This window comes from Catharus ustulatus, chromosome 2 (assembly GCF_009819885.2).
Source record: "Catharus ustulatus isolate bCatUst1 chromosome 2, bCatUst1.pri.v2, whole genome shotgun sequence".
Taxonomy (NCBI): domain Eukaryota; kingdom Metazoa; phylum Chordata; class Aves; order Passeriformes; family Turdidae; genus Catharus; species Catharus ustulatus.
Window position 1 is genome coordinate 674,061 of NC_046222.1, and position 12,635 is coordinate 686,695.

A 12,635-nucleotide genomic window follows, 5' to 3' on the forward strand; every position below is an offset into this window, starting at 1 on the left:
CTCCCATCTTTGCTGCAAATCTGGCAGGAAAGCTCCCGTGGCTGCTGTGCTGCCCCTGTGCTCTCCAGGCCCCTCTGGAATGCCATGGGAAGAGCTGGCATCCTGCTCCCTTCTGCCTGTGACCCCCAAACCCCCCTGGCCCTCCCTGAGCCCTGCTCTGCCTCCCTGCCTTTGTCAGCAAACCGAGCCGTCCCCGTGTCTCAGCAACACACCCACCTCTTGCACAAAAAAACCAAATGAATTGGAGCTAAACCACTTGTGCCTCATCTATTCCAGGAGCACTGTTCCCACAGGCCTCTCCCCATGAGAGACGTGTGCAGCTCCTGAATCACCATCTCCTCCATCTGACACTGACACCCAGATCCAAGGCTGTTTTCCCATCCACCTGCCAGGCACCTCTTCCCTGTGCTCTTGCCCAACACCTGTCTGTTACCTCACCCACTTCTCCTCACATCACACCTCCGACACAGCTCATGGCTTAGTCACTGTCAGCAAGCCCAAACCCCAGCAGGACACGGCTATCTCTGTGAGAACATCAGCCCAGCCTCCTGATCCCTGCTCCCACAAAGGCTGGGGCAGCCCAGGGAGCAGGCAGCGCTCTCCAGAAACACTGCCAGGGCAGCAGAGACACTTCCAGAGGCTCTGGGCTCATCCTGAGCAGCCCCACTCGAGGAGCACCAGCTGGGATGGACGGGGAGAGGGAAGGAAGGGTTCAGACAAATGGTTGTGCAGACACATCAGTAAAACCAAACTGCCCAACTCAGTTCTGGAGCATTAAAAAGTAATTTTAAAAATAAATAAATAAAATCACCCTGACACTCGAGGATGCAATTTTCTTTCCTGGAAAATGTGCCAAGGGAAACAGAGAGCAGGTCACAGGCAGCCCCAGCACCACTAAAGCTGCTCACAAGAGTTTCTCCTCTTTCCCCCTCTAAGAACAATTGCTGCTTTGGCTTCCCAGGGGAGCAGCCCACCTCACCTTGGGAGCACAGCATCCAGCCCCACAAGGAGCCATTCCCAGCCATTCCTGGCTGTGCTGTTTGCATGGTCAGACCCCGAGGTGTGGCTGCTGCAGCCCCTCACCCCTGACCCAGCACTTCCAGCATCCGCTTCTCCTCCTCCCTCTCTCCCTTTCCATCTGGCCCTTTCCCACCAGCCAACAAGCCCAGCCTTTGTCCTCCCTTCTGATCCCCCTGCCCTCTCTCCACCCTGCTCCCCACTCCATTGTGGCATCCAAACACTGCAAAGTTTAGCAAAGTGTGAGAGTTCCTGGAGAGGAAAAATTTTAAAACAGCCCTTGAGTGTGTGCTGAGGGTTTTTATTCCAAACAGAGCTCACAGCAGACACCACCGACTGTGGGCACACTCCTCACCCCATGGAAAACCTGGGCTGGGGTCCTTGCCTTCAGCTTTTGCTCTGCAAGGACCTGCACAGAGCCACAGAGCCTGGCAGCAGTGTCTGCTGGCTCAGCAGGCTGCCCTGCCCTCGCTGCTCCAGGGTTTGCTCCACAGGTGCCTCTGGAAGAGCCCCCCTCTCCAGGACAGCGCCGCAGGTGCGGATCAAACAGATCAAAGAGGGAAACCTCTCCTCCGCTGTCACCTCAGCTTTGCCTTCCAATCATCCTCTCTGATGAGCTGCCTCTCTGTCATTACTGCTCCTTGCCCCTGGTCCTGTCCCTGACTCCATCGCTCCATCACCAGCACCGCTCCATCAGCGCCTGCCCAGCTCTTCCCTCCCCTCACACTCACTGTTTGCTGCTCTGCAGTCCAGGGGATGGCTGTCCTTGTGGCAGGGCTGCAAGAGCCGAGCTGTGCTGGGTCTGAGCTCAGCCCCTGTGGCAAAGCCGCGCTCTGGGAACGGCGCAGCGGCACGCAGGAAGGTGCCAATCCGCACCAGATCTGTTTATACACATACACACACACAAAAACGCTGCTAAGTGCTTTCTGAGAGGGAGGTGGGACCAGAGAGCTCCTCTAACCTACACAATCCTACCATTCTGTCAGCTCCTTGTAAACAAAATCTTCCAGGCTGGAGCTGGAAGCAGCTGCTCACTTGGCAGCACGGCACACAGGTCTTGCAGCTCCCCGTCCCCTCTGCTGTGGCATTTCACTTCTCAAATCCATCACAACCCAGACAGGACATCAAAGGCCTCTTGCCAGGGCTCTACCTCTGGAAATCCTCCCGTAAGGAAGGAGATAATTGCACCTGCTTAAGGCTCAGGAGCATCACCACAGCATAGCGTGCAATTATTGCAGCACCTGGGAGAGAAACCACCAGTGAAAGTCCCCACTGCTCAAAAAAAACATTTCTTGCTTTTCCCTTTCCCCCAGTGCTTTCTGACAGAGAAGGGAGGGCTGATTTCTAGAGACAGGCTATTTCAGTTTAATTCAATTTGGGCATTTCCCAGCCCAAAGGTGTCTGTTTTCCAAAGGAGCAGTTCTTTCCCTGGAAGGTGAGGAGCTCCCAGCCAGCACCAGCAGGAGAGAGGATGCTCAGTTTGACAATGAGGCTGTCAGTGGGCTCTGAAATGTCACTCCCACACCTCACAGATGCAGTTGGCTCATCCCTTGTTTCAGAGGAATGTACTGGAGCTCCTTTTTTAACTGATACACAATGTTTCACCAGGCTGCAGCTTTAATTTGGAAAAAAAAAAAAAAAAGCTCTCCTTCCCTTTCCATTGAAAGGCATTTTAATTAATTCTCTTGAACATATTTAAACTGTTCCATCTTTAAAGACACTTTTCCAGGGACAAACCATGTCCTTAAAACCCATATGGCACCAAGCTGAACTAAAAAAGCCCCAAAACACCACAAAAAAATGAGCTGATATTTCAATAAGCTGGATCTTCCACCTTTCATCATTCTCATCCCTGACTTTGCCAGAACTTCAATCTGTGGATAACCGTGGAAGGACGACCAGGAGAAATGTCTGAATAATGGCAGCTTGACAGTGTAGCTTGTTTTGAAACAAGCACGTAAGCTAAATCACAACTGGAATGACAGGAAGAAAACCAAGCGAGAGGAGACACCAAAAACACGTGGGAGAAAGATAACACAAGTTCCACGGACTTCTGGTAGCTAATCTTAAAGTGAGCCCATCGTTTCAGCACCAAAAATAATCCATTAGATGAGCTTTCCTTTTTAGCATCACTTTTCAATCTATAAAAATTGTCCCAAAAGGCCTTAAGCACCACCACTGCAATCTTCACATCCTCTCTATCCCTTCACATTCCTTGCTCCTCTCTGGCCAAACGCAGGTAGAAAAGGAGGAAAGCCCTACAAAGCAGCCCAACTCCATTGGATCCTGAATATCCTGAACCCTGGATATATAAAAATGTTGATGCAGAAAGCAAAACTTATCCCTGAGTTAATATTTCACTCAGAAATAAAACTTCCATTTTTTTATCCTGGGGCGATTCAACCTCCTTGACTTGGAACTTGGTGGGAATTGGACTGGGATGTGACATTTCCCAAGGGCCCAGATCCACACAGCTAAGCACACCACATTTTTCTCCTGGGGTTGGAACAGCACTCTGCCCTCTGTTCCATCACACAAAGTTCAAAAGGGAACTTGGTTAGGTTGGTTATTTGTCTCAAAACCAAGGCAATGGTCACTTCATCACTGGCAGTAAAATCAGCTCATCCTCAGAGCTCATCACAGCTCTGCAAATTGTTCTTCTGTTTCCACACGAGGCTGAATTTTCTTCCTGGAGAAAGCTGGCTGTGTACAACTATTCCCTACATATAAATCTACATCAGCCCATGGATTGGTACTGATATTTGGTTGGAGAAAGGAAAACAAGCACACCCCACACCAAATCCTGTGCAGTCATTCTCCTCCACCACACAAACGCTTGGCAGGCTTCCAGTGTAAAAATTTATGCACTAAAATTAGCTCTCACAATCGCAATCAATTGCAACAATCAAGTATAAGCAATTCCAGGGAAAGGAAAAAAAAATAATAAAAGAAGTGAGCATGGCAAACAATGTCAGAGCACTGCAGTGGCTCCTCCAAGGGTCCAGCTCTGTCCAGCAGAGTTTTCCTGCCCATCACTCCCAGGGCTGCAAACCCAGCACTTTTTACCCTCCTGTGTGCACACAGCCGTGGTACAGTGCCAGAGCACAGCTTTGTGCAGGTTTTTTTCACCCTCCTTGAAACAACAACTGGTGAAACTCGCAATAAACATTACATTGTTTGGAAGGGAAGGCAGAAAATGTATATAAACTTCTGGCAGCCAAACACATATGGCAGGAATATGTTGGAGAACACACAATGCTCCAGAGAACACAAGTAATTACCAGCCCTCCCTGGGTAATTGAGTGTAAATATTACAGCTGATGGGCTCTTCCCTCCCACATACAAATAAATATCTGTGCCCCCACCTTAATCTGGGCTGTCCTCTGTCTCCTTACACCAACAATCTACATAACTTCTGGCCCCTGAGAAGCTACATCTTGCACGTCATCACACATTAAAACTCAATTACCTGCCACTGTTTCCATTCCCTCCTGGGCTTTGGGTTGGATTTCTCTTCCAAACAGGTCACAGCTGTACTGCGGAGGAGCAGAGATGGATAAACAAGCAGATGGTGTCAGAGGCACATTTCAGTGCTGCAAGGAGGACAAGAAGCTCACTGGTACAGCCTGACCAAACCAGCAAAGCCCTTGGTACCACAGAAATGTCTCCTTTCCTGCAGATGCTCTTCTGACCCACACCTATCCCACCAAAGCCAAAAAAACCAAGCATAAACTCATCCTTCTTCCTGTCACCTTAAAGCTATTTGAAACCCAAGCACACTGAGAACATTTGGGATTATTTTATATTTTATAAGATTATTTACACTTCCATTGCAACTGCAAATGATAAAAGTTATGCACAAAATGTAGGGGTAAAGTCAAGTTATCTAAAATTCCTCACTGAGAGTTTTTTTGCATCAAGAGCAAAAAAAAAAAAACATTTAGGGAAAGATTTTTTAAAAATACATGAGCTAGCTGGGGTAGTTTTAAATATTGCAAAAAGAATGAAGGAAAATGAAGCTGGTAGCTAGGAATGGTGGATGTAACAACACACCAGGCTGCAGAACACCCTCCAAAGCAATAGAAAGATAATCTTTGCAAAAAAGCATGGCAAAAGGTGACCACTGGACAATTCTCTGTAAATCTCACAGTGCCATGGAAACGCAGTGATATCCCAAACACAGGAATCTTCCTGGACTGGAGAGCCAGGGGAAGGAGAACGGCTGCACTCCAAAAGAATCCTCAAATATTTCCTGGGCTGCCTCTCACGAAAACAAACAGCAGCAGCGAGCTGTGCCCCGTGTTCCAGGGAGGAGAGCCCTCCTGCAGGGGCTGTCCTGCTCCTCAGGTGGTGCCAGGCTGCTCCAGGAGCCTCTCCAGCAGGAATTCCAGCCCTGGCACAGCCAGGTGTGCCCGGGCAGGTGACTGCTCAGGTACCAGGCACAAACACACACATGGAGCACAGGAGGAGCACTTGGGCTGCAAAGGCATTTCCCTCCAGAAAACACCAAGGGAATGAATTCCTCTCCTGCCCCAAACAGCACCAAGTGCATCACCCTTGGCCACCTCTGTCCCATCCCAGCACCAGAGACAGACCTGTGGCCCCTGAGAGACCCCAGAGACCCTGAGGCTGGAAGCAGCTAATTTTGGAGATGCCTCTGGTTGCTAGGGCAAACTCCCAGCTATGAGCAGCATCCTCCAGGCAGGGTCTGCTGTGCCAGCCAGGAGAGGGGGAAGGAACTGAGAGGAGGGATGACTAAGCAGGGAACGTGAGAAACCAAACAAAATGCCAGCCTGGGGAGAAAAACATAGGAGAAAAACATGGTTGTGCCTTCCATCAGCTGTGCTCCTAGGTGAAACAAGGCTGGCTGGATGCACCAGCAGAGCCCAGGTCAGCTTGACAGACATTTCCAAGGGCTATCCAAGGCCTCCTGCTGTCCCCCAGGCAGGACTAACTCCGTCCAAGCTGCAGCTCTGAGCCAGCACGTGTTCACACAGCTCTGCTCCTGCTGCTTTACACCAGGGAGCCAGCGAGGCAGACAGAAAGGAAGCACTTAGCCCTCAACTGCACACCGAGTCTCCTGCAAAATTAGGAAATTGCTCCAGATGCTCGAAACCCCACAAATAACTGATGGATCAGGTTTCTACGAGCTGTATGCACGGACAGTGTCTCATTTTCAAAACTACTGGAGCCTTGGTTTGCACCAGACTCTTGCACATCTGGATGGTCTTACACAGTTCACAAAAGACCATGACAGTTTTCTATCCATTTCTATTTCTTATTTTGAGCTTTCAGCTCAAAAAACATCTTTAGAAAGTTAACAGGGTGGTAAAGAGAGGACAAAACCTGTTCCCTTTTTACCACAAACAGTGAAGAGACTCATACAATAACCTCACATAGGCTTCTAAATAACTGAGTTGTGAAAAATGAGATTTAAACACCACTGAAACCTAAGACCATAAAGAGAAAAACATATGTGCACGTGGACTTAAGAAAGCAAACAGCTTTTCAATACAGAACCCCTCTGACACACTCCTAAAGAAAGTGGTTTTTATTTAAACCATCATCAGCTGAAGGGCAGGAGAAGCACATGTCAGCAACAACTCCCACTCCACACAGGCAAAAACACTGGCACAAAAGTAAACTAATTGCTTCCTAAGATGCCATTATAAATTACTATATATATATTTTATATATGTGTGTGTCCATGTGATACTTGTACGGGAACATATCCACTTCCCACAATTTGGGGCTTTTTAAAAATAACTTCAGCAGAGAATTTGGTCATAGGACAGCACCTCTTTCTCTGAAGAGAAAAACATACTTTAACCTAAGTGAAATCCCCCACAGCCAGGAGGCCCAGCCTTATGGACAGAGATCTCTTCCAACCTTGATGATTCTGATTCCCTTCTCCACCTCCCATTAGAGGAAATACAGGTAAATAAATAAGGGAAGGAAGGTGCTGCAGCATGACCAGGATGCTGAAGGGGTCAGAAGTTTCCTGCAGCACCAGGAAGCTCGTGGGGAGGACAAAACTCAGTTAGGGAAGGAGGATGGAAGGGACCAGGAGGGCTGAGATATTTTGGGTGATAAATACCTATCCCCTGACAAGCCTCTGAGTTTAAAAGGTGCTTTAATCTGCCTCAGATCTATATAAACAAAGCTCACAGAAACAACTGCCTGTAGCAGCCTGGGAAGGAGGAATTCTGGAATCAGCTCTCACTGTGCAGCTCGGTGCTGGAGAGGAGGGAGGAGATGGAAGAGGGAAGCACAGGAACCATGCTCAGCATCCCGGCTGGACATGAACAGGCTGTTTCCTGGTGTTCCAGGTCACCAGGATCACTGATCCCTCTGCAGCAGCCACTGAGCAGTGCCAGGTAGCACAGCTAACTGGGATCCAGCTCCTCCAGGGATCTGCTCCTGCTGCAGAGCAGCCAGGGGACAGAGGGACAGCATGGCAGTGCCAGCCCTGGAGCCCTGCACATCTGGCACAGCTGTCCCAGCAGCCCCGGTCACCCTGCTGGGATGCTCTGGAGCTGATGGAAAGGGCAGCCTGAGCTGCTGCACTTCTGTTTCCAGCCCTGCTCCCCGAGCTGCACAGTTTCTAAATTCATCTGGCTCTTTGGGCTTGTTGGCTTTTATTGCCATTTTTTAGGGCAAAGCCTGGCTTTCACACCACAGCCCACATGGCTCAAGTCCCCAGACAAGTTCCCTGAGTGCTTTTTGCAGTCTGCCTCTGCCCTTACTCATCCCGGGGTGCTCCCTTAAGTGTCTCCTAAAAACCCCAGGAAGGAAATGTGCTTAGTCTCCTCCTCATCCCCCGCTCCCTGGCACGTTTTAATCAGGCTTGGCCGCCTGCTCCCCCTGGGAACAGCCCTGCTTTGTGGGATTGTGCTCCACAGGTCACACACGGGGGCCAGCCTGCACCAATCCCCCCTCCCCAAATCCTGACCTCCCGACTTGAGGATGCCAGAGGGCAAGAAATCCTGCTTCTGTGCAGCGAGGCATTGTTAAAGGGAAAATTCCTCTTTTTTTTTTCTTCTACATCCTTTACAAGTCTGGCAGAATTGGGATTGTTCAGCCTGCAGAAGAGAAGGCTTTGGGGTGACCTAATTGCAGCCCTCCAGGACCTGAAGGTGCTGCAGGAAAGATGTGGAGAGACTTTAAAAGGGCTAGGAGTGACAGGAGAAAGGGGAATGGCTTCCCACTGCAGGGATGGATGGGATATTGGGAAGGAATTGCTCCCTGTGAGGGTGCTGAGTCCCTGGCACAGGGTGCCCAGAGCAGCTGTGGCTGCCCCTGGATCCCTGGCAGTGCCCAAGGCCAGGCTGGATGGGGCTTGGAGCACCATGGAGGTGTCCCTGCCCATGGCAGGGGTGGGATGAGATGAACTTTAAGGCCCTTCACCACTCAAAGCATTCTGTGACTCTGATCTGTGTTTCATTGCCCCACAGCAGAAATCATCCTATGCCCAAACTCAGGCAGGGATTCCCTGACCCTGCTCAAGAGAGCACAGTAAGCACCCAGACATAACCCACCATGCCCTCCTGGCAGGATCAGCTGCTCAGATTCAGCAGCCCACATCTGTCAGTGCTGCAGCAATTTGCAGCTGGAAACTCTCAGGGAGGGCTGATTAATGGCTACACTATGGAATTTCCATGTCTTAGTTTAACACTGGCAGTGAGGGAAACCCTGGAGGATGCTCCCCTTCCAGTGGGGCTTCAGCAAAACACAGGGGCTCCACATTCTGAGCAAAGGCTGCAGGTGGGAGCTGGGGCAGTCACATCCTGGGAGGGTGGGAGGGCAAGCCCAGCACCAGCCCAGGGCTCAGGGACACGCTAGAGAAACAAACCCCTCCTGGCAAATCATCCTTGGAAATACGATGTGGCCACGCTCCAGGCATCCAAACCATGAGGTCTGCTTCATACTTGGGGTTTTCTGAGGGCTTTTTTTAAACTGCCACTGGGTCCATGTGACAAATTTTAAGCATGTGAGACTGGAATCCTCATGACTAAAGAGGCAGGGAAAAGGGAGGGGACAAACACGATGCCACAACACACACCCACACCTCTAAACTATAAAAACCTAAGAGGAAGGAGAGCACAGAAGTTTTGTCCCAGAAGCAGCAAAGCCTTAAGTTTTTCCTTCTTGAAAACACCTCAGTCACTGAAGAAAGAAAAAAATGAAATAGAAGAATGGAGCCATGGTCTGACACATCATTTGTACTCACCTTGGCAAGATCTCTTGTTTTCCAGAGGTCTAACAGCTCCTGGGTGAACACAGCAGCTCGGGAGGGACAGAGCTGGATGGTGCTGGCTGCAGAGATCCCTGGAGAGCAGAGGGGCTGAGTTCTCCCTCTGGGCAGTCCCACTGACAACAGATTTTGGCCCTCAGCATTTCCCTACTGCGCTTCTCAGTGGCAGAAGGGTCTGGAGAGAGGGGACACATAGCAGGATGCTCGGGGAGCAGAAACAAACACGGCAGCACCACTGGTGCCAGGCTCTGTAAGGTAGGAGAGCTTGCCATGGGAACTGCTGAGCTGGAGGCACAGAGCCCACGCTGCTGCAAGGAGAGCTGCTCACAGGCACACAGCTGAGCTGCACTCAGGGCTTTCCATCCCCATGTGCCCCCCAAAGAGGCCAGTCCCACCCAGAGGCTCAGCACAATTGGGAAAAACCCCACCACGGCAAAATGGGAATTTCTGGGTAAAACAAGGATTTAACTGCCAGTGGTTTTCCATGTCTTAGTCACAGATGCCTAAGAAATGAGCATCCCTAAAACATGAGCATGCCCAAAGTGCTAAAAACATGTTTTAGGAAATTTTCTAGCTGGCTTCTGCTGAGACAGGAGGTCATGACAGGCTCAGACCCAGAGCAGGAGATTGCAGCCACCAGTGGATTTGTTGATGTAAAAGCTCAAAAGCACCAAACCACCACCTCAGCTCCCACGCTGGAAGCCCAGACAGCATCATCTGGAAGCTGGGAAAACAACAAAATTAAAGAAAAAGCCTTAGAAATGCCATTGCTCTGGAAAATTAGAATTCCTAATAGGAAAGTAAACATAAGGCTTGTTCTAACTGGTGATAACTATCAGCATGTCAAGGGTTTCACGGTTTCTCCATTCTTACAACAAAAGCATCTTGCTCGAACTGCAGGAGTTAAAAATGCAGAACATCCTGACTTCCCAGAGATAATCCTGCAAACAAGGAGTGACAAGGATGCACTTCCACCACCGATTTCTTTCATGAATAACTTCATCAGCACTTCCTCTCCGCAGGGAGATCCAGATGTTTCATCAAGATGGATTTACAATCCAGGATGCAGGTTTGAAAGCGTGACAGGCTGAGGAGCTGGGATCAACCTCTGGCTCAGAAAATTCCTGAGTACTGCCCAAAGGGATCCTTTTCTCCATGTCCTGTGGCACAAATGAAGAGGAGGCACCAGTGCAGTGTCTGCCAGGTTGCCAACCCCTGCACGGGCCCAGGGGGCCACCAAATCCTCAGCAAACACAACATTTTTGCACCCTCTCCACGGACAATTAGCGACAGAGCCCGAAATGTCAAAACCCAACTCTTAATTACCGAAGTCGGCACTTAATGACTCCAATTACAATTTTCACTGATTTCTGAAAATTGGATTCTCCACTACAGTTCCCATGTTTAAATGAGTTTCTTACCTCATTCGTGGTAATTATACTCTGACAAACTAATTTAAAATACAGTAGAGATTTCTAAAATACTGCTTAAAAATTGTGGGGATTTAAGAACAAAACATTGCTTAATCCTCCCCCTTTCCACTTTTTTTATCACATTCCTTTCATGGCCCAGGAATGCAGAGGGTTAAAAGAGAAGAGATACAAAGGACAGTATTTTGTCAGAATGCCATCAGAAGGGTGTGTTACAAGTAGAAAACAGTTTTATTTCTGTGATAGAAACTGTCTTATCCCCCCATATCACAGCAATTGACTTCTCCTTTTATCCTAAATCCCCCCAAAAGTTGCTCTTCTCAAGCTCACCACCAGCAGAGCCCCAGAGGAGCCCAGCAAGGAGGAGATTCATCAGGAGGGGATAAATCCATGTCAGAGGCACAGCTCACAGCCCTGCCTCTCACCTGCACGCTGACACCTCCCACCAAACCTGGCTCCTGCAGGACGGAGCTGCACCCACCTGGGGATGCCCCCCCTGTGCCAGGGAATTGTTCTCAAGCTCCTGTTTATCATCACTAAAAGAAATGGAAAAGTGCAGGAGAGTCCATTTCAAGAAACTGAGCCACCCACAGAAAGAACACATTAAAATGTGGTATTTTAGGACTTGTAAGAGAGATGCAATGCACAAGAGGACTTGCACAGAGAGCAGCGATTTCCCAGAGCCTGCCTTTTCCATGCATTTTTCTCCTGAAAAAAAGGAAGGAAAAGCCACCAGCATTCCCCACTCCCTTTGCCAACCTCCAAAGTCAGAGATCCCCATCTCAGCACAGGGACACAAAACCCCAGCAGCTCAGCACAGAGCTCATTCAGGAGAACAAGGATGCACAGGGGCACGTTCCCACTCCAGCACACAGACAGAAGATGCCCCTGGCACAGCTGCTCCTTGCAGTGAAACCTTTTCATTCTGCTCGTTTCTGCTTTATTTTCCTTCTTGTCTTTCACAGATACCCATTACTCAGCAGTGGTTGTAGGATTTTATGTTCACATATGGTTTAAAGAGGTGGCTGTTTAATGTTCCCTATATGTAAATAACTACATGCTGCTCCAGTCCCTGCTGAGCAAGTGAAGGAATGATTAGATTATAAATCTCCAGCACAGAAACATGTCAGGTTGGTTTTTATCTGCAAACACATTAGAGCTTACACCGGGTTGCATTTGCTATCTTCCCTTTTACCCACAAATTCCCATTGCTTTTAATGAGCAACCAGCAACAGGAAAAATTATCCCAGAAAGCAGGAGAGGCTGAGGGAGCTGGGAAAGGGGCTCAGCCTGGAGGAAAGGAGGCTCAGGGGTGTCAGGCACAACTCCCTGACAGGATGGGACAGCCTGGGGGGGTCAGGGACACCTCCCAGCAGCCCAGGTGGCACAGCAGGAGCCAGGAGGGCAAACACCTGCATTTCAAATTACTCTGCTTTTCCTGCAGTTGTGGCACAACCCCAGCGCTGCTGCTGGAAACCAAAACACATTTTTCAGTGTAATTTATCATCTATTTCACATGGCTGACAGTGTTCATTTCAAATCAAAGCTCCCAGGCCAAGCACATTAAAACCATTGCTGTTTTTCAGAAGTGAGAGCCACGAGGGCCAGGAGCAACATTAACATACCCACTCACATTTCCAGCCTGTCCGGTATCACAAACCAGCACGGAGAGAATAATCTTTTGAACTCCCCAAGGTGGAGAAACGCTCTTTAAATAACGAGGAGATACATAAATCCTTGCTCAGCTGGTCTCCCTCCCTTCCAGGAAACACCCCTGGTACTCCCAGGCTGTGTTACAAGGATAGCAAGGCAGAAAGCTCTCCCTGGACCCCAGGATGACATCCCACAGCCAAAGGTAAATAGGAGACCACCACCACAAAGGCACCAAAGTCACTCAAATGCCATCACAAAGGTGCCAGGGCTTCCCCTGCAAG

At 49.4% G+C, this 12,635-nt stretch overlaps 1 protein-coding gene across 1 annotated transcript in view; it reads right to left on the reverse strand.

Annotated features, from left to right (window-relative positions):
• TIAM1 (TIAM Rac1 associated GEF 1) overlaps positions 1 to 4,587 on the reverse strand; it is a 105,588-nt gene extending 101,001 nt beyond the window's left edge. The window contains exon 1 of the mRNA XM_033084362.2: positions 4,487 to 4,587. Within this exon, the coding sequence (XP_032940253.1) occupies positions 4,487 to 4,502 (16 nt within the window). The 5' untranslated portion in view covers positions 4,503 to 4,587. The remainder of the gene's footprint in view (positions 1 to 4,486) is intronic.
• Between the last annotated feature and the right edge of the window lie 8,048 nt (positions 4,588 to 12,635).